A 21988-nucleotide genomic window follows, 5' to 3' on the forward strand; every position below is an offset into this window, starting at 1 on the left:
TCTTATCCACATGCTCTGGGGCAAGTGTTCCTGGGTGGGCAGATACCGCGCTGCTGCTGGTGAGATGTAAGATAGAAGATGCAGGTATGATCACACACAGGTATCCTAAGCTGGGTAGCTAAGGCATAGGCAGGGAGGGAAAGGGGAGACTTGGGCTGTGTCATTTGCTCCTGCCTGTACCTTCTCAGAGAAATCTATCCATGGAGAGAACAAGAGAAAGGACAAGGTCAGACACCTGACCTCACCAAATGGTGGTATCAGGACCCCACTAATTTCAGTGCTGAAAAACAGGCTTGGAAGCATGATAAGCTATTTCCCTCCAGTCATACCTTGCCAACAGCATGAGGGGACCAAATGACAGGGTGTGGATGTCATCACAAGTAACATAAAGCACCAGTCTTTGCTCTCTGATCTAAAACACACGACTAATCACTACTTTGATATTTTTGGGCCTTTAAGTTTCATGGCCATCCTGCTAGGTGGAGCTCTGTTCACTTGTAGGTTCCAATAATTTCCTGGTGAAGGAGTCCTTAGAAACAGGGAAGGCTCATGAGAGCACTCTGCAGAGTGGATCTGTAGAGATGAGACTTGCTGTGCTGTTGGAATTCTCTGATGACCATGTCTCCTGTGACCTTGGGGGTGTACACGCTATCATACCGAGCTTTCCAGCAATGACTGGATCTGGAAAGCACAGCTCTAGCTCCTCCCTGGACACCATGGCTTGCCCTGTGCGAGCAGCATGGTTACGGACGATAGTAGGTGCCAAAGCAGAAACAGGCCCAGAGGACACATCTCTGGAAGGCTCTGTGTGACTCACCTCTCCAAGGTGGGAGTCCCCCAGGGGGCCTTTCGTTTCTGGATTGGCAATAATGATCCGGACTCCAGGAAGTATCTGTGTGGGTAAACAGAGGAGACAATTTCTGATTGTGGCTAGAAAGGCAGGCAGGCATGAGACACTCTCCATGGCAACTTGCCTCAATGCCAACCGGCCATTTTCTTTTTCCTAAGAACATTTGGACTGCATCGTGGCATGAAGTTAAGTGCATGCCATTACCAAAGAGTATTCTCACTACCAGTGCTCTACAAGTCTACAGTCTGGGGCACTTTAAATACAGAAATCTGATTGTCAATCATATCTCAAAACTGATAAATGCTCAGACCTGACCATTTAAAAAGGAATTCTGAAGCAAAAATTATGTTAACAACATTTCACCCAGTCTGATGTGTAAAATAGGAATTTGCCACACTGATTTAACAGCATGGCATATAGAAACTAAGGAAGGAGGCAGGGCCAGAAGCAACCTGAACTTGAGGAATTGCAGAGGGGAGTTTGTAGGGATGTGTGTGGACTAAATGGAACCAATCTCCAAATGAATCTTGGTAAATGATTCAACAAAGGATGTTTTTGTGGTTGGTAGAAGTAAAAGTGGGTGGGTTGTGATAAGACTGTCTGTGTGCTATATAACCTCCTGCTGGACCCATTCCTACCGATGAACCACTTTTATATAGATACTGATATAATAAGTCCTTCTTCCCAATGTACATTGAACCTAGCAATAGTTTACTGTATCACATTGAGAAGAACTCAAAAGTCCATTCTAACATCTCAGATTTTCTGAACTGAGGCAGGTCATATATTAACTTTCAATAGTCAAGTTGAAGCAAGACACTCTGTGGTAGAAACTCATGTCATCATATCTGTATATAACAGGCCCTATAATTGTGTGGGGATAGTGGTTACCACCTTTCTACTCCAAGAACCACTTCATTAAGGGATAGTTCTTGTAGTTATGAACAGATACTAAAAGACCTACAGCAACATATGCTTCTTTCAGAAGTGTCTCCAAGGGCCTAGGGAGATGACTCAGTGAGTATGAGTTTGCTTTGCAAGCATGAGTTCAAATCCCCAGCACCCCCACAAAAAGCTATGCATGGTTGTGCATGCCTGTGACCCCAGCATTGGGGAAGAGGGATGAGTACATCCCAACAGCTCTCTGCTTAGTCAAACATGTGGTGGATTCTACTTAAGTGAAGACCCTGTCTGAAGGCAATATGCAGAAAGTAATTGACAAAGGAAGAAACCCAATATTCTGCTCTAGCTGTGTGTGTGTGTGTGTGTGTGTGTGTGTGTGTGTGTGTGTGTGTGTGTGTGTGTGTGTATAAAGGAGAATGAATTGGCATTTGGGTCAAAGAGGAAACAAGCATGTAAGTTTAAATATACTTTTTAGTTCTGTCAAAACTGTAAACAATGTGACAGAAACTGAGACACATTATCCACACACTTCTTTAGTGTAATACCCTGATTTTGAACTAGATTACTAGGATAGAACAAGAATCAATAGAATAGTTCACAACTTTTGCTTGCATTAGGTATGAACAGGCGACTAAATAGTAGCCAATAGTTTTTAAGCTTAAGACAGTATGAGAACCTTCTCAAGGTTCTGAAAGTCTTTACTCCTCCTGAGGGCTGGAACATGGGACTAATAACTGACTTGGAACAAGCACATTAAAACTTTGGCAAGCCCTTAGAACATTGCCCATAGAGAGATAGGTAGCAATCAGGCTTCTAGTGGCTCCAACACAACATAGCTTTGTTATTGTTGTTGTTGTTGTTGTTGTTGTTGTTAGTAATGATAATAATAATAATAGTGGTGGTGGTGGTGGTGGTGATGATGATGATGTTATTCAAAATACTATTATTGCTTTCTGTACTCATAGTCAAACCATCCTGAAACAGTATCTTCAAGAAAGCCTTTTTTTCCGGGGTAATACATAGTCTGAGAGCACATTTCTTCACACATTAAAGTCTATTCATCCTTACTCACCTTTATGCTGGGATGAGACTTTAACACTTTTAATACTTACTTTTCCAGACTCCATCAGAGGTAAGCTGTGAGGGGATCCCCTTTCTACCAACCGGACTCTGTAAGTAGAAACACACATCACTCAGTGGGCATTTGGATCACACTACTGTCTTTGGCCACCGTTAATACGTGGCTTGGGCTTGGCAGGTTATTAGGGAAGTAAATTGTTAGCAAAGGTGGAAGCCCCAGAGAGGGCTACTGATAGCAGAGGCAATAATGTCTTTGCAAAGACAAATGGCAAGAACACATCAGTAATGGTCACAGGGAAAGGATATGGAGCCACATTTGCTCCATCTGTAAGACAATGGAAAGATGTGTCTGTACTCAGAGTGGAAGGATGGGCACTAAATGACATCCTTAACCATGACAGGGGCCCAAGTGTGACCGTTAGGCCTGCAGTTGGTATAGTTATGCTTGAATGTTGACATGATGTTGAGGAAGGCAGGGTTCTCTGGATTCACTAGACACAGTTGGCCTACTAAACTAAGAGTGCCTGAGGTGAGAAACAGAAGGAGCATGGTTTGGGTCTACAGCATAGTTAACAGTAAGCTGGTCTGGAGACTGCTGAGAAGACCTTGACTGACCATGTCCTGAGCTGTCTCATTGTCCTTCCTGGGGCTCCATCTTTCAGGCTTTGTGATCTTTACTGCTCATTTTTCCTTCTCACCAGTTAAACAAGGATTAGATACTATTCACTTACCTGCAAAGCAGTGTGTGTGTGTGTGTGTGTGTGTGTGTGTGTGTGTGTGTGTGTGTGTGTGTGTGAGGCCAGAGGTCAACACCTTCTACTTTATATTTTTCAGTCAGATAATTTCACTGGCCTGGAACTTGCTAAGTAGGCACAAGTAGCCAGAGAGCTCCAGAGATCCACTGTCTCTGGCTTCTCAGAGCTGATAATATAAACATGTGTCATCCTGCCCGACTTTTTGACAATTTTTGTTCACACAAAGAGAAAGTGAGTGTTTTCAAGCACTTGAACAGAAAACACAGGTTGGAACTGTACCTGGGGAAAAAAACAGAGCTGGGAGCAGATTATAAGAGATCTTCCCTTCCTAAGCTTTATCCCATATTCCTCTAAGACATGGAAGGCATAAGGCCTCCAATCCTACATGCCTGATAAAGACTTGGCAAGGGCCATGGGAGAAGGAAAAAGCAGATAGAAGAGGCATTGGGGCCATAGTCTTGTTGTCAACTTGCTATGACCTACAGCTCTCCCAGTTAGGAGCTGGGCAATGGGTACAGCACACTCATTTTTACGAGACAGTGACCTCTGACAGATGACTTTCCTAACAATTGTACATGGGTGGTCACACTGCTCTGTGTTTTGTACCATTCTTGATCTGGGATCTTATTGTTCCTCTGGCTGAAGTTGACAATGATGTCAAATCACTTTGTAATTGTACAATTCCCAGAAAATCCCAGAATATATTTGGAAAAGTAAAGAATCCCAAATTCATGTTAGCATGAGCACACACATACACAAAACATACCTGTGTGTATGCAACAAACACGATACTCTGAACACACTAACAGGAACAACATACATACACATACACACACCCTTACACACATGAAGTCCTCATTTGCTTGTTGCACCTTTTTACAATCATGGGCATATATGTACCACCTGGATAACACACTACCAGATGCTCTTATGTTTTCAGTACATAATACCCTCCAGCATACATGATCTTAAGTGCACATGTACAGCACGCCTACATCACACCACACACATGCACATGCAGAACTCAAGCCACTCACATAATGCACACCAGGGCCCAAGCTAGCATACGAGTCCCTGGGCCAATAAGTGTCTTAGATTTTACCCTTGCTTCTCCTACTGCGCTGCTGACTAATATAAACCCACTGAGATGCCTTTTTTCTGTCCACTGCTGTTAGGAATCTTGATATCCAGTTATTCATCAGGTTGCAATTACTCTAGAATCCATGCTTTTCTTTCATTCCTTCCTGCCTGACTTCCTCCCAGGATGGTTTTCATAAAGCCCAGGCTAATATCAACTTGTTCTGTAGCTGACTTTTCTGGTCTCCCTACATCTACCTCCCCAGTGTTGGGGTTACTGGCATGTGGCACTTCCTCCAGTTTATACAGTGCTAGGCATGGCATACAGGGTGTCTTATCTGTTAAGCTAAGCAGATGCTCTAACTGACCTACACCCACAGCACTAGAATTCATACTGCTCTAGCCATACCCTCTAATCATGACTTCAGGTTACACTCCAGGATGGAGTCTAGATCTTCATAATAATACTGGGCTAAGATCTGACAACCCACTAAAACTGAGTCGTGGAATATATGAGGAATATTTTTCTTTTCTACTTAAAGATGAAACAATTCAAGTGCTTAAGAAAAGATCAAACTGAAAGATCAAGTAACTATGAATTCATTTTAAATACACAGTAAATAATACCTTTAAAATTAATAACAATTCTCAAATAGCCCCTGAACATTTTTTCTTTTGTATATGTGGGAACTAAATTTATTCTGGAGACTGGAGGACTATGTATCCTCATTATGTGAGGCAGAAATTTTCTCCATGGCAACCTGGCTACAAACACTGATTGCCAAATCCCTAACATTGGGGCTACAAGAATAAAATGGGTATTAAAGACAGAGGCCTAACACCAAGCAGATGTGGTTAATGAATCTATTTAATTCCTTGCTTCTAAAGGGTGGGCCTACTGAGATCTTGATCTCAATCTCTGAGCTAGTTTGCACCTATCTGTCCTCTTCCCTTCTTTCACTCACGGTGCATTCATAGCATACTGGCAAACTAAGCTCCCCCAGGTTAATTAAGTGATAATTGGGCAGGTATCTTGACACTCCCAAGTGAATGTCCCATTAAACCAATTGGTAAAGTAATTAATCCTTATGACAGAACTCACATAGGTGTAATGAGAAGACAACTACCCTACTTTCATAGGAACACCAGAAGAATTACGAGAACTCTGTCTCCCTGCCTTCCAGCTGTTGGTGCTGTGGACTGGGATACTAGGTCCTCTACAGGGAAAACTTATTATCACTACTAGAAATCTCTACCCTCTCTCTGTACAGCAAGGGTCCCAGCAAGTTTCAAGTACCCTAAGAACCTCAAGTTCTTCTTTCCTCTGGCAATTCCAGGTACCCACAAAGACTCATTTTATTGTGCCCATGCTAAGCATAGGGAACTTGAGACCCCAGAGCTTACACCTTGTCATAAGCAGGGAAATCTTGACTCAGACCTGTCTGAACCTGGAACCCTATGTCATAGGAGCTGCAATACAAGTTGCACTTTACCTTTGTCAGTCAAGGTCAAAAGTAATGCTGAAGATGTAAAACCTGGGTACTATTTTCTTCTAGGAAGAGGTGACTTCTGTGGGGAGGGTGCAGTATTTGAGCTGAGAATGACAGTATCAGATTCTCAAAGGCTCTGAGGGAAAACCCATTGGAGAACACCGACCATAGGAGGATGCAGAGGATGCAGATGGGGCTGTGTCTGGATATCAGGAAGGTGGACCTCCACTGACTATAAATGAGGGATGAGGATGAGAATGAGATTCTGTGCAACAGGCCAAGGAAAAGGGGCCTAGACAGATGAAGTGAGGTGGGCAGAACAGATTTCTACAGCAGGCCAGGCAAGCAGGAACATTGTAAATTCCTATTATCTTGAAAAATAAAGTGTAGAGTGGCTGAAGAGATACCTCAGTCAACTTGAGGGTCTCAAGCACTCACTCACATCCTGCAGTGGGAATTTAAGGAGAGCCCCACACTGTGGGAAAGAGCTGCTGGGGCAGAGAAAGAGTAGCAGGTACCTCAACCAGACAGAGCAGACTGAAAAGGCCTGAAGCAGGCCTGGGTGAAGAAGGTGGAGGGTATGATCCCGAGAGATATTCTGGTGACTCAGGAATAATCCTCAGTTTTTCTCTACTATAGAAGAGAACTGGTTATTTCAGGGAAACAACACTGCATCATATCCAAGCTCTATGATGATACCTGGGCCGTCCACCATGCTGATGGGAGGCCTGGTGACTGCTCGGACACAACCCTTCACTTTAAGGTAGCCTGAGAAGTTGTGGCCTAGAAGTCCATCAAGGGCAAGATCATTTATGATCATCACAACTGATGACATTATTCAGTGAAGTTTAATGACACATGACCCTGGAGCAATTTCCAGTACGCTTACTGTCATGTCTCTTTGTAAAATTATTTTAATGTGCAAAGCAGCCTAGGCCAGGAAGACTATTATTACTGACTTGAAATTAGGACACAAGCATGATTCAGAAGGCCTTAGTTAAGATCATAGAATTGAGTGATTGGAAAGGATTCATCTTTGACCCAGGCCTGCTGCTCTTTCCAGCAATACAGGACTGATCGAATGGTAAATATGATCACTCACCACCCACTATACACCCTTAGTCATAGCTGTTTCCCCACACGCTGCCCTTTCTGTATGAAGATTTGTCACAATGAAGACAACTGGGTTAAAATATTAACAGGTAAAGATAGTTTTTGAGACAGTCTGTCTTTTCTCAAAAGAAAATCCCCAGATCCAATTTTAGGCTTTCCCCAATTGCCCAGATACTCATAACCCAGGAGGATATCCAACCACAGTGCACTGAGAACTCTGATCTTTCTGGATTTGGGAGGACAGTGGGAGGGCAGATTTCCTGGAGGGTCACTAGCACGGGCACTCTTTCGGTAAGGTATACAAACGAGACATTATTGTTCAGTAAGGTTTACAGTTAAGTGGATTTGAATTCAGATGCAGAGGCTCCCACTTGGGCACCCTCACCTCTGACCCTGGGACAACTTATTTTGTCCTTCCAATGCTGGTTCTGAGCTTAGAAAGTGCTCCAGATTGAACTCTGAGCATCCAGAACCTGATTCTGTAGAGGACAGTGGCGAGGGGAAAGTCATTTTCATTGGTCCCTAGCCACCATGTAAGGGACTTTAATGACACAGCCTCTAATATCTGTGATCAGGTGAGAGTCTAACGCAGAATCATGCAGGCCAGGCATATGTTGCTGGCTTCTGATTGGTGCTGCTATTTTAGTACGAATTCCATGAGCTGCAGGGCATGAACAGTCCCTTATCTCTACCAATTACTTGGCAGCATATCAGAAAAGGCTCCAGATATGGGCCAATATTGGGAAGGGTGCGCAAAGCCTTGTGGGAGTAGGGAGTGGTGACTACCCTGGTCTCCTGAAGTGGCATGTTTCACCTGGCCAACAGATTTGGATTCCTTGTCAGTCTGCCCAGAAGATGGTTCCTGTTTCAGCTGTCTTCTTGGTCAGGCAGGCCACCCATGCTCTCATCCTCTCCCTAACCACACAAACACTCTTTGAGTTTTTTCCCATGTAGTACAAGTTTTGATAGATGAGTGAACTTCTAGAAAACACAGGGTAAACAACATGCTACGGGGTGTACAGCAACACATTCGTGTGAAAGTAACCACCTGTGAAGTACACCCATCTATGCTTATATCTGCACACCACACAACAACAATGTTGTAGCATTTCCATGGCCACCAAGCAGACCATAAGCCATTTCAATGGGAAGAACTGATGATAATATCATAACATTATATCATAACTGATAATAACAACATTTTTTCTTTCCTCTTGGACATCTCAATAGATTCTTCTAGTCGAGGTAGGGCTTCTGCCAAAAAGTCGTATGTTGTGTGGCCCCCTGCCTTGTCTTCCTGAGACATAATATAAAAACACAAATGGGCACACACCAATAATCCCATTTAAAAATCTGTTTGGTAGCTTTGCAGAAAAGGTAAATTCATTTCTACTTTAACTGTTTCATAAAAACACCAACATAAGGTGCAAATGTATACGTCCCTCATGTAGAAATGTAGCTGGAATGTTGACATATATCGTCATGCAGAATGGAATCTGAGATGACCACGACTTTTAGAGACTTCTCTTCTCCCAGGATTTTATCTGTAAAGTTTTAGCCATCGTTCTCAGCCACACACTTTCTCCATGTAATGGTAGTTTAAACAAGTAAACGTGGCTACTTTCACCTCTTGGTTAACCAGGACACATACTTGTTGGGTCACCCACAATGGAGGAAAGGAGGAAAGAAGAGAGAACGCATACCTGTCATGTCTCAGGGCTCTCATGTCAACATAGACAGTGGTGGGGTCAGGTCCTGATGTCCCCTGTGAACAACAACACATGTGGTTAACCTGTGTGCATGGAAAGAAGCTGTGTCTATATAAGCTCTCCTAGCCGTAGGCATTTGCTTGGTAAAAGCCTCAAGCTGGACAAACAACCCCACAGACTAATGGCGCTAAACCTGTAGCTCTCCAAGCAGCCTTCTAACATCTGATTTATCATCTAAATTTCCAAAGTAACACCTTAGGATCACACTGGCCCATCACAAAGCTTGACCCCAGCCATGCATGTATAATAAGAATGCAGGGAGGAACATGTAGACAACATGTTTTACTAGGAAAAGTTTGGCTGCAAAAGCGGGTTGCCAGGATATGAAGTGTCTCTTGCTCAGAAATTTTCACTACATGAATTCAGAAAGGCTATTTTTAGACCTTAAGATACTGAAGCATAAGCATGACAGGAGCTGACAGATTGAGGAGGAAGATACAAGAGATAATTATTTTGTTCCTTGTAATCCCGCTTGTGCCTCTAGCCTCAGAAGGTTATTTCTGTCTGTGACATAAGTCAGGGAGGTTCTATGCTTCTCTAAATCAACTGAGCAGTAAGTACACTGAGCTTTAACACAGCAGTCCAGACATTCATCTTGGCATCATAAAGACCTTCTAAAAATATACTGGGCTGTCTTCTGACCAATGGCCTCTGCTCAAGGAAGGCATGTATTATTGAGGTGATACAACATTTTACATATGAGATAGGTAATGATTAGAAGATTAAAAAACATGGCAAACACAACAGACATAAGAGGGGTGGGGAAAGTTTTGCCTTTCAGAATTTACTTAACTGTACTATATTTCTTTAAGAATCTCAATTTTGTACCAAAGTATGTATAAATATAAAAATAAGAACAATAACAGCTTTGCTGGGTATGGTGACTTAGGCTTTCAATCCCAGTGCTCAGGAAGCAGGAGCAGATGCAAGTGGGTACTCTTGAGTTGCAGGTCAGCTAGGGCTACAGGGTGAGACCCTGTCTAAAACAACAAATCATCACCTTTTTGTTACAACAGTCAGGGATAGTGATCACTGGGGTCCACCACTGTGAGTAGGGAGACACAGTGCTCACAGTGACAACAGTTGCCAACAGTGTTCTTTCCACCTTATAATTATTCAGTGGAGCTGTGCTACAGAGCAACAGATGGAGAAACACTGTCTGGTGAAATGTACAATGTGAGATTCGTAACCATATGTGGTCAACTAAAACCAGCAAGGCCTAGCACAGGTCCTGAGAAGTGGGGGATGGTAGAAAATGGAAGTAGAGCCAATCAGCCAAGGAACAGGGATCACACTCATGGTGACACCATCTGGGTGCTGCTACTCTAGGTGGTACCAAGCAAGCCACAGGCCTATAGACCACCTGTCAATCTCTTCATTGCACTTGCAGCTTGTCTCAGTGCTGGAAGCCGGAGTGGCAGGAGGTAAGGAGGTGGGTGTATGCTGGTGTGATGAACAGAAAAGTCCCCTACCTGCTCGGCCAGTGTCCACAGCCTGTGGGGCTACAAGCAGCAAGAGCGTGGGGACAAGAAAGGAGAATATACCAAGCCGACGGGCAGGAAGGACACAAATAGGAGAAAGACACACAGAACAACGCAACAATTAAGAATGGGATGAAGAAAAGGGAAGGATGGGGTGGGGAAGAATGCAGAAAGCAGAGAACAAAGTAAAAACAAGATCAAAACAATGTTAAATATGGAGACCATTAAAATTAACCACTATACTGTTAAAGATGGGGGAAAAAACTGAAAAGATGTCAACACATCCACACAGCACAAAAGAGAAATAGAGGATAGGCTATGGCATGTAAACTGTCCCAGGACCTTTATCAGTAAGGTAGACAGTGCATCTCAAAAGTGACTTTAAGGTGCTTTCCGTTTTCTCTTTCCAATGACACTTCAAAGTCTATATTGCAATGGCTCACTCTAATGACTTCATCAAGACAGTTTTTAAGAGATGTGTGTGCATGTGTGTCTGTGCCTCTGAATGTGGGCACTCACGGGGGACACAGGTGTCAGATCTCCCTGGAGGAGATTGCGAGCTGCCCACCGTGGGTGCTGGGAACCAAACTCATGCCTTCCGCATGCTCTTAACCTCTTCATCTCCTTAATTGTAAGTTTTTCACAACAGGGAGGAGAAGTCTTTACATGTACAGTTATAGCTTCTCATCCTATTCAAAGATTAGTAAAACAAAAGCATCAAATATGCATTTCTGAGGTATGAAGGCATCAAGTTCCAGGCTCCTAAACTGAATACTTGCTCCCTTCTTTCTTTACACACTGAGTTTGACATTAGCCTAAGTTATAAAAAAACCTGTCTTTAAAAAAAAAGTCTAATTTTTAAAGGGAGAGTTAGGGTGGGACAGGCAAATTTCAAAAGATAGTGAAAAATCTATCTAATTCACTGGCCTGTAATCTGCCAGTCTGTATCATCAGCTGTCAAGCTGTTAAATGGAATGAGACTTACAGGAACCAGCCAAAGACCACCTTGCCTGGTTTTGAAATGTTTCACTGGAACATGGCCCATTTGTTAATATACTATGTATTTTTCTTTTGAGAGGACCCTTCTGAAAAGACCACATCAACACTAAGCTTGACTTCCTCCCTCCGGCCCAGTGAATGCCTCCCTTCAGAGGGAGCACGTATGAGCACTCAGGCTGGCAAAGTCTGATAACTGTCATACAAACAGACTTTGGGGTTCAGGGACCTGTGGAACCCTTCCTACTACTTGAGTGAAGCCTCATAAGATCAGTTTTACTTGGATGACTGAATTAGGACAGAACTTCAGGGCCAAGTGCCTACATTGCATTGATGACCACTTGGCCTGCATCAGGTATTGGGTGACATGCTCAGTCCTGCCGTGCCATATGGGAATGACATACTTACTTCACAGGTGCGCTGTGTGTTGTTTAAATAAAGTAACCATGTAATGGAATGTTGGAATGAATGTCTAGCACGGGACACACTGGATCAAACTTAGATATCTATTTGATATTAATAGCTTAAAACTTTTAGCCAGGCTGTGGGTAAAAGGCACAGTCTAAACTCAGAACTTTTCTTGACTGCAATGAAGAACAAGTCAAATGACAGAGAATACAGGTTCCGAGAGCTCAGACTGGAGTATTAATTATTAAGGACAACATATAGCAGCAGGAAGCAGAAAGTTGTAGCCGCCAGTGACTAACTCCCCAGAGCACACAGAAATCCCTGACAACACTTTATTTTTACTTCTCTCATTTAAGAACATGGCAGAGGAAAACAAGTGGCTTGAAAGCTCAAATTAATTAATCTCTTATTACAGCTATTTGTTTTATGCTGAGAGAGCTATACTGCCCTCTGAGCAGTCCGGTTTTTTCTCTTTAATGACCAAGGACTCTTAGTTCTATCACTGTGATGACTGTATTTCTCTTTGTGGGGTTTTCAAGATTTAAGGTTGACTAGAACTTTTACTATTGATTTAATTCTACAAAGTTATTTATTTATAAACAAGCTTTTCACTCAGATAAATCACTCATCTTATCCTACGTAATAAAACCATCAGCATTCACATTTCAGGGCTTGTCCCCTTAATGAGAAAATATCTGAAGCCTCCTTTGGGAGACGGAAGGACATTGTTTTTCCTTCTCTTCCTTTAATGAAAAGAGGATGCTACTTTTTATATTATATAGCTAATGCAGAGAGAGAGTTTCTTTGCTCTAAATAGCTGTCAAAGCGATGGGAAACTGTTCCCAAGATAGGTTAATAATAATAAAAATAATAAATAAAAAAATAATAAATAATAAAATAATAATAATAATAAACAATGACAATGTTTATAATGGTACTGTAGAAAATGATGTTAAACTGGGGACAGTGGTACACACATTCAATCCCTGTATTTCGGAGGCAGAGGCAAGCAGATCTCTGAGAGCTAGGAGACCAGCCTGAGTTCCAGGAGCCAGAGCGGCAAAGTGAGACCCTGTTTCTAACAAACAAACCAAAACAAAAAAATCTGACACTAAAGTTAATTAAACACTAAAGTAGTAATTTGATATTTCCAATGTCTACTTTTCATCATCAATTCAACAAATGAAAATTATGTAATTTTAATAGTTCAAGATTCTGAGAAATTGTCAATCTTAAAGGTGACAAGTGGCTTATTCTTAGATAGCTCTGTTAATTAGCAAAGTCTATTTAACCTTTCCAGGCCTTTCTCTCATCATAAAAATCAATGATTAAACTTTATCCTTCTTATGTATGGGAGGGTCTAACTAGCAGCTGCCCTAATCAAAGGGCTTGATGTTGATGTATTTGTTAAAAACACTCTGTGTTTTCTTTCAAAGCAAAGCTTGGATGTCCATTTTCTCTTTAAGTACAATTTACTTGAAGCAGATTCATCCTGTAAGGTCATTTTGGAGGAAATTCAGATGTGCTATGCGCTTTTTATATGGGCAGTAAACTCTGACCAAGAAAAGTACTCATTTAGTGGCTGTAACTTCTGTTGAATGCATAGGGTTGATGGTGCGATGACTCCGGTTCCAGCACTTTTCAGAAACCTGTTTGTACTCCAAAGTGACAGCATCAGCACCCGTGACAGTGTGGTGGCCCAAAGAGGGTCATTAGAGAAGCTGTGCCCTAGCACAGCTACTAACAGAAGACATGACAGAAGTGTAGAGCAAGGAAAGGAAGCAGAAGGGACCCGGAATAGGATACAGCCTCTGCTACGTGATGGTGGATGGCCATGGACTATTGTAGATAAAGTCTCAGTAAGCAAGGGCATGATGACTCCATAAAAGAGAGGTGTTCAACATGAGACTGACCACGGTGAAGAGGGGTATGAGGCCGGGCAGTAAAAACAGCTGGGTACCACAGGAGAACAGGTTTGTAAAATAAAAACAAATCCCTAATTTATTCCTTCTGAAGTTTAACTTTAGAGCTGCATATATTTAATTATAATTGGTACAGGGAGGAGAATGCTGTACATGTGCCTTGGTGTGTGTGTACAGGTCAGAGGACAACCTGTGGGGTCTCTCCTTCCACCACAAGGTTTCTAGGTATCCAACTCTGGTCATTGTTCTCGACAGTTAGCCCCTTCATCCACTGAGTCATTTCTCTGGCTGCTTTAAACTATAGACAGGCACACTATCTGCTATATTTGAATATGTATATTGTATATACAATTATAGATGTGCCCATGTAGACCAAGTATTGTTCCTCAGATACCTCACTGGCTTGGTTGGTGATTGGGCTCTAAAATTCGCCTCTGTTTTACCTCTTAGGTGCTGGGATTTCAAGTGTGTATACCAGACCTGGGCTCCTTTATAATATAGGTTTAGGATTTGAACTCAGGTCCTCTCAAGGCAAGCATTTTAAAACTAAGTTGTCACCCCAGCTCTCTCAGATGTGTTTTAAATGGTATCTACCCATGTCTGTTCAGCACTAGAAAAAATTGCATGATTTCATCTTTGAGTATTCAAGGCACTGTGGAGACCTTTTGGTCTGTAATTAAAAAAAAACAAAAAAAAAAAACAAAAACAAAAAAAAACCCCCAAATTTATAAGGTACATAGAAACCTAAAAGGCTAGGAAACTCCACTGGTTTCACAAATGACACCACTAATTTCACAAAACACTGTCCCTAAGGAATAGGCATTTAAAGCCTAGACACACATGGATGAGGCTCCCTTTCTAATCTGCTTAAGTACTGTCTCAGAGAGATTAAGTCTCCTCACTGTAACTAGCTGATTACCCAGAATCTCAGAATCTCAGTGTGCTGAAGGGATATGGGACGGTGATTAGATGGGAAGAAAGCCACTAGAAAGAAATAGCCAATCAACTGACAGTTCACAGTCCTCCTGATACACCAGTGTTTGTGCACGCCAGCGATGCTGGTTCTTCAAAGAGAAGCCTCACCTTCTTCATCACCTTAACCATTTAGGCAGAAGGGGGAAAACCTCAAGAGTGTCTTGGCTTTTTATGTTTCCATTCGCACACTGACCTTCCTCACACTTTATTTTGCACTGTGTCCTGTTCTAAACAGAAATATCACAGGAAGTGATAACGTTTTCTGCCTTCCAGATGATGTTTGTAAACAGCTCTGTCACACAGCTTCATACAACATAACAGAATGTGAATGTCTCCAGGGACCAGGGGCCAAGGCTTTTGTAGCCCCTCCACTGCTATCACTTCCCACAGGCCTTCTTGCTTGTGCTGTCAACCAGCACCTGTCCAAACACTTCTCATCGCCAAGGCACTCTTGATCCTTTTATTCTCACCAACAAATGAGATTACCATTTGCTAGAGTGGGAGGCAGGTAGATCTTTGTGTTGACAGTTTATCTCACTGACAGAAATATAGAGAAAGTAAGAACTTTGTCACGGGCTAGTGTCTAGGATAGAGGTCGGTAAGGGCACAGAATGACCATCTTTCTGAACTAGAGAAGCTTTAATGCGTGTGAGCTATGAGTCGCCGCCCCACAGCCTGCTGGGAAGTGAAGCTAGAAATGGAGCATTTGTTGATTCTTTTCAAAGAGATTTAAAAAAAAAACAAAACACACACACGCACACTCCGACTTTTTTTTTAAAATTAGAAGGTTTTTTTGAAAATAAAATTATATCCCGAGCTGGTCTCAACACAATACGGGGCAAGGATAGCCTTGAACTCCATCCCATGCCTACTCTTTTCAAGAGCTGGGGTCACAGTGTGGCTACCATGTTTATGTAGTGCAGGGTATAACGCCCAGGGATCTGTACATGCTGTGCATGCTACTCTAGCCAGTGGCTACCTCCCCAGCTCCACAGAAGTTAATCCTGTAGCACATTGGCCCAAATGGCCCTTGAAAGAGATTACAAACCTGTTCTCCTTTGTGTACCATTTACCTTTATATACCATTTACTTTAGTTAGTTTCTACTATCAGACATCTGGATATTTCTAATAGTAAGTTATTTGGAAATAAAAGATAGCTGAAAATGAAGATATGGAAAAATGAAAAAATACAAAAGTGCATCAAGATTTTCCCAAACCCCTAATGAGGACCATTGCTGACTGTAAAGTTCGAGTTAGAAGCCACACTGATAAGATTAAATAAATTAAAATTACATCATTGCTTCCCATTATAAAGATAACATTTCATTTGCTCAGCATTGTTACAATGTAATTATCAGATAACCACTAGGTTCTAGGTGCACAGAAGGTAGGGATTTCCTATTTCTTGGATCTTACAGGGTTTCATAGTAAACAATTCTTTCGAATAAGTAGCTATTTAGGTGGAAAAAAATAACTAGGTGTGTGCCTAACGCACATACGCAGTTAAGCCTTGGAGTTGAGATGTTAACTCTATGTTCTTAAGTTCTCCTGGGAAAACATGAAGAAATGCCCACTCATCCCGGAGAGGACATCAGCCAATGTTCAATGAACTGACTCCAACTTTAGCTCTCTTAATTAAAGAGTTTATCCGGAGTTCTTAAAGGAATGCAGATGAGGAGTCCTTACAGGAGAAGGGATGCCTTGGGCAGTATCACCAGAAAGCCACCTTGGCAAAGATTTATGAATGTAACATTCCCAGCAACTCCTACACCACTTGCAGGCAGCTCTGATGAAGTCTCCCCTCTTCAGCATTCTTTATTGCTTACTGAAGCAGTGCTGTGGGGGCCCATTTGTCAGACATTTCAGGGCAAAGATCTACATGCTACCTTCATTTCTTGTAAGCCATCTTAAAATACTGTTCATTTAGGGGAACGCGTATAAACATCTGAAAGACTCAGAAGTTAATAAATATGTACGCTGCATGCCATTCTATGCAAATTCTCAATTTTCTATACTAACTACAGAACTTTGCCTTCTTTTGCAGTAATTAATGCTAATGAGGAATGCCTTTCCTGCTTCCCCTCCCTCATTTTGTAAACATCACTGTGATCAAGAGCCTGACCCCAACCACATGCTCTGTTCATATAATGTGTCACCCCAAGCAGGAGGTGGGAGTATTTTATTGCACAATCACTGCATCCCTGGGAGAGGTGGATCTTTGTGCCTCAAGCTTCTGGTAGAAAGCAGGGCAACCATTTATGATAACCAATACATGGCAAAAGGAAAAAACTGATTTTGTTTCTAAATAAAATTAGATGTTATTCTTTTCTTGGAAAACATTAGCTAACTGGTTAAAAAAAATGACCTAAGTACTCCTTGAGACTAACTTCATTACTGCATATCTGAATAAAATAATGAGTTCTGTGACCCTTTCACAATGCTTTTCACAATATACTTTTATCACACACACCCCCTTTCACTTCCTCTTGACCTGCTCCTCTTCCTAACTCTGCCCTCCAATTATACCCCATTGTGTTTTATGCTCCCCTTTTTGTAGGGAAAAACCAAATCTAGATTCTACAGGAAAGGAAATACTTAATAATTACCTTTAATTTGAAACTTGCTTGTTTAATTCAACATGGTAATCTAGTTTTATGCATTTCCCTGCAAATGATGTAATTTCCCTTGTCTTTATGGCTAACGCACATTGTATACACACACACACACACACACACACACACACACACACAAACACATCCTTCACATTTAGCATATTTTAGAAAAGAAAAAAATTTGAAAAGTCGAATATTAAAATAAAAAAGACAGGATATATTCAGTTTATCTAAGAAAAAAGACTCTCCAACACTAGAAAAAGATTAAATTCAGGCTTTGAAATTTACTTTTTTCCATTTAAAAAAAGTATACAGTCAATTTGAAAGGAAAGAAGATAAAAACAGGGAACACGTAGATAAAAATGTTTAACAAATGTTGGTAGCTACTTTTTGCTTTGATATTCTCAAAGCTAGTGTCTCTGTCTCTGTCTCTCTGTCTCTGTCTCTGTCTCTGTCTCTCTGTCTCTGTGTGTGTGGCGGGGGGAGAGCACATGCACACATTTACCCCTTTACAAAGTGGCTAAGTCCAAGCACCTAAAACGGACAGCAGAGAAGCCAATCGCGCTTCCTGAGGTTTACCCAGTTGCAGACGACTGCAGTGGTTGCCCTCATGAGTCTCAATGGCAGGGACACTGTAGGTAGGGGCCTGGAAGCCATGTGCCTTCCTGCAACTGCAAGTCCAGCTTTTGCTGTGAGCTAGCTCAAGGAACTCCTTGTAACTCACCCAGGACCGGTAAAGGCTGGGCACAGACTTGAAGTGCTTATTTTTGTGTTATTTTTGGCAATCTTAATCTTGTCACTCCACGCTTCACAGGTTGAGTGCATCAAAAAAGAAGGAAATAGTGAAGGAAACTAATGAAGAAAAGAAAACCACCAATATTCCCCTGGCTATTGTCATTCAAAGCTTCCTTCAGAGAGCTGCCTTCCTCTCAGCTATTTCACAGAAATGCAGTCTTGTTGCTATGTTGCTATGGCAACAGAAACTTTGAAGACCGATGAACATAGTAAAAATCTACCTCCAGAAATTACTGTCTGCAGATATGATTCTCAAGCCATGGGCGAATGATTCTCAACCTATGGGTTGTGACCCCTTTGGGTGTTGAAGGGCAGTGGTTGCATACTAGATACCCTGCATATCAGATATTTACACTATGATTCACAACAGTAGCAAAATTACACTTATGAAGTAGTCACAAAATAATTTTATGGTTGGCAGTTACCACAGCATGAGAAACCGTATTAAAGGGTCATAGCATTAGGAAGGCTGCAAAGTAGTGAAATAAGTAGTTCCTTTTATCTAATTTTGAAGTGAGTCTGACAGTCCAGTTTTGGCCAAGAGCTACTCCTGTGTCAAAGTTAAAACATTCCAGGACACAGTAGGGGATGTGAATAATGACTAGAAAGGAAGTCTCCAAATAAAAGCAGAAAAGTCACATCTGTGTGACGACCAGAGATTTGTCTAATGTAAGTAAGCATCTGCCAAGGAAAATTCACTGAACAGGTCTACACTGTACACCTGGCATTGAGACTCAGTCTTCTGACACAGCATTCAATGGTTTCAATGAAACTTACCTGTAAGCAAATTGCCAGGTTCACTCTGCAGCCAAATGAAGTGCTAACAGCTCGTGGGTGGAGGCCCAAGTCCTTAAAGAGCTTTGAGAAGGACTGTGTAAGAGCGATTCGGGGACGCTCTTCTGCCACAACCACACAGGTTCTTACTCGGGACAAGTCCAGTCCTCGTGCCTGGAAATAAGAACAGGGACACTAGCTAAGCCTTCAACATGTGTAACTGCGTGTAACCTATACAATCTTTCACTCAGAATCCCACAAGAATACTCTTCACTGTACCCAAAGTCTTTCTGTAAACCATTTGAGGAGTTTAGAGGAATAAACAACAACAACAACAACAACAACAAAAACCCAAAAGCCTAGCCAAGTCAATCAACCAGCTCAACAAACACAGGACAAAACCATAGACACCCAAACTGGTAAAGATACCATTGAAAGCATGTTTGAAGCAGTAGCAAGAATGGCAAGGAAAAGGCAGGCAAGCACACTCACTGGGGAAGAAAAGCACCAGTGTGCATTTTTGGAGGGTATGAACTGACAAGATGTACACATGATGGGGCTACAAAGATGGCTCAGTGCTTAAGTGTGTGCTATTCTTCCCGAGGACTCAGGTTCAGTTCCATCACCCACAGCTCATGGCTCACAGCTGCCATTAATCCCAGCTCTAAGGGACCAAGACTCTTTTCCTGGTCTCCATAGGTACCAGCAAACATGGTTTGTTCAAGCATGCATACGTGCACACACACCTTTAAAAATGCACATATGGGAAATATGTTTAAGAAGAAAGGCAGAACTAAAGTGCTTAGACAACTTTCTAGTGACAAGTCTCTGTTTATACCTGAAGAGACTTAAAAAGCCACTGGCCAACTTTCATTATCAAGTGCATCTCCATGATTATTTCTAAGGTTCTCTCTAACAAATACAGACAGAGAGGAGGAGGAATCCTGTGAAATAAACAACAATACTGAATGGTTGAAGCTGTCACACTCGGGCTGGGCTGAGAGGGATGAGATCAGGCACAGAAGGGCCTCAAGTGAAGGTGACAGTGTACAAGGAGGAATGCTGGCTTGAATTAAAGCAGAGCTGTTGACACGGGGACTACCCAAACTAGACCCCGCAAGCTGTGCAAACAGCAGAGATAACATAAGAATCCCTGACTGTGCCTTACCACTGGGCTACATTCTCAGACTTCAGGATAACTCTGACACTAAAATCTGATGTTTAACCATAACTGCATACACAACATTACACAGGAACAATTAAACTCTGGAGGATACTAATAACTTCATCTGTGACTATCAAGAGGCTGTGCTATAATAGCAACTCCAATTAGCAATACAAATTTATCTCTATAATTCTTTAAGTATAGGAATGAGAGTAGAAAGGTTGCTTAATCCTCTGAATTTAAGTTTCTCATCTTTACAAGGGACAGTAGCATGTCCTGATTCACAGAGCTGTGGCAAGTGTCAACTGAAATGTAAAGGTTATCACCCAATTGTGATAGCTCTGATTATTATGTACACGCCAACACAAAAGGCGAATGAAAAAGCACCTGACAATTTTGTAAAACAATATAGATGGACTCTTCCTTATATAAATATGTAATTTCAAAAATGCATTTATATAGCTTAACATTATTTTGTTTTATTGCACTGGGAAAAATAGGAAAAGGTTCAAAGGAAACAAATGTGCTAGGCCTTATTTCACTCTGTGTGCACACACAGAAACATAAACAACCTGCACAGCTAGAGGCAGACACACACTGTGCATACAAGCAGAGAATGGCAGGACAGAACACTAACAAGGCGGGTCATAGCATTATCTTCCCTCTTGCCATTAATGATTCTTTAACTTACCACGGAGACATGTCTATCAAACTCCCCCAGCTTAAGTGGAAGGAAACACTGTTCTCACTAAATATATATCAAAAAGAAAGCAGTAAAAACCCAAACACTGTTCACTTAGGTGCAAAAGGAATTTTGTTACAGTGCAGACCTTCAAATAAGGACTTTCTAGCAAAGGAAAGATAACACAAACATTTTCTACTTGAACACCAGACAGGCTAGGAACAGAGACAGTTTGCATCTTTTAAACAATACTAGAGGAATTGAGGACAAAGTACTTAACAATTCTTACTAGTATCTGACAGTGGAAAAGTATTCATGAGGAAAACCTAAAACCTTATTTTTCCCTACATCAATCTGCAAGCAGATCACAGGTCAGCTCTTTGGAAGGACTATGATGCCTCACCAAGTGTGTGAGTGTCCTTTCTCAAGACCAGAATAGCCTGAGTGCTGGTGACCTTGGAGGCCCTAGGAAGGGATGCTTACCTTAAGGGACTCAGTTTGTGAGCCCAGCCCTTTGGTGCAAAGCTCCATCACTGAATAGGAACAGAAGGTATCCCGGACTTTGTACTGACTCACAGCAAGAAGCCACAAGGCAGGATTGGTCTCCAGCTCAGAAGGTGGGATCAGAATGGACTGGTGCCCTGAGTATACACTGCAGAGACAAGACAGGCCATGAGGGCTGGAACCCAGGGCAGATGGGAAAGAGACAGTAATATTCAACCTGAGAAACAGGAACACTTCAAGTAAGAAACACTCATGTGTAAGATAAGTAGAAAATCCAGATACAAAAAGATTAAGAAAATCATAAAAGAAAAAAAATTAGGAGAGCCAAAAGAACTCACTTGACCTTCTGAATGTGTCAATCTGTAGTGTATTACATTCAGAACACCACACAGAAGGACAAGCAGCGTTACTCTTATTTCTTACCTTTATACTTGAGAGTATACTTAGAAAAATGAGGTTGCAAATTTTAATTCATAAGCACTTGTTCAAGCAGTCATTTTGAAAAATGTATTTATTCACTTTACAGCCCAGTATCAGTCTTTCCTCTCTCCTCCCAGTACCCATCACAATCCTCCCACAATTCCTCCTTCCCCTTTTCTCCCCACACATACCACTGAGACAGGGCACAGACTGCCA

At 41.9% G+C, this 21988-nt stretch overlaps 1 protein-coding gene across 5 annotated transcripts in view; it reads right to left on the minus strand.

Annotated features, from left to right (window-relative positions):
• Nucleotides 1–21988, minus strand: part of Dip2c (Dip2 acetate--CoA ligase C) — a 384823-nt gene that overhangs the window by 11132 nt on the left and 351703 nt on the right. For all 5 annotated transcript variants that reach the window (XM_087590742.1, XM_087590741.1, NM_001415158.1 and 2 more), the window contains 5 exon segments: nt 21332–21500; nt 19005–19175; nt 8972–9033; nt 2866–2923; nt 818–892 (listed from right to left, as the gene is read on the minus strand). In XM_087590742.1, coding sequence (XP_087446868.1) covers nt 818–892; nt 2866–2923; nt 8972–9033; nt 19005–19175; nt 21332–21500 — 535 coding nt within the window.

This window comes from Rattus norvegicus, chromosome 17 (assembly GCF_021556685.1).
Source record: "Rattus norvegicus strain SHRSP/BbbUtx chromosome 17, alternate assembly SHRSP_T2T, whole genome shotgun sequence".
Taxonomy (NCBI): Eukaryota; Metazoa; Chordata; class Mammalia; order Rodentia; family Muridae; genus Rattus; species Rattus norvegicus.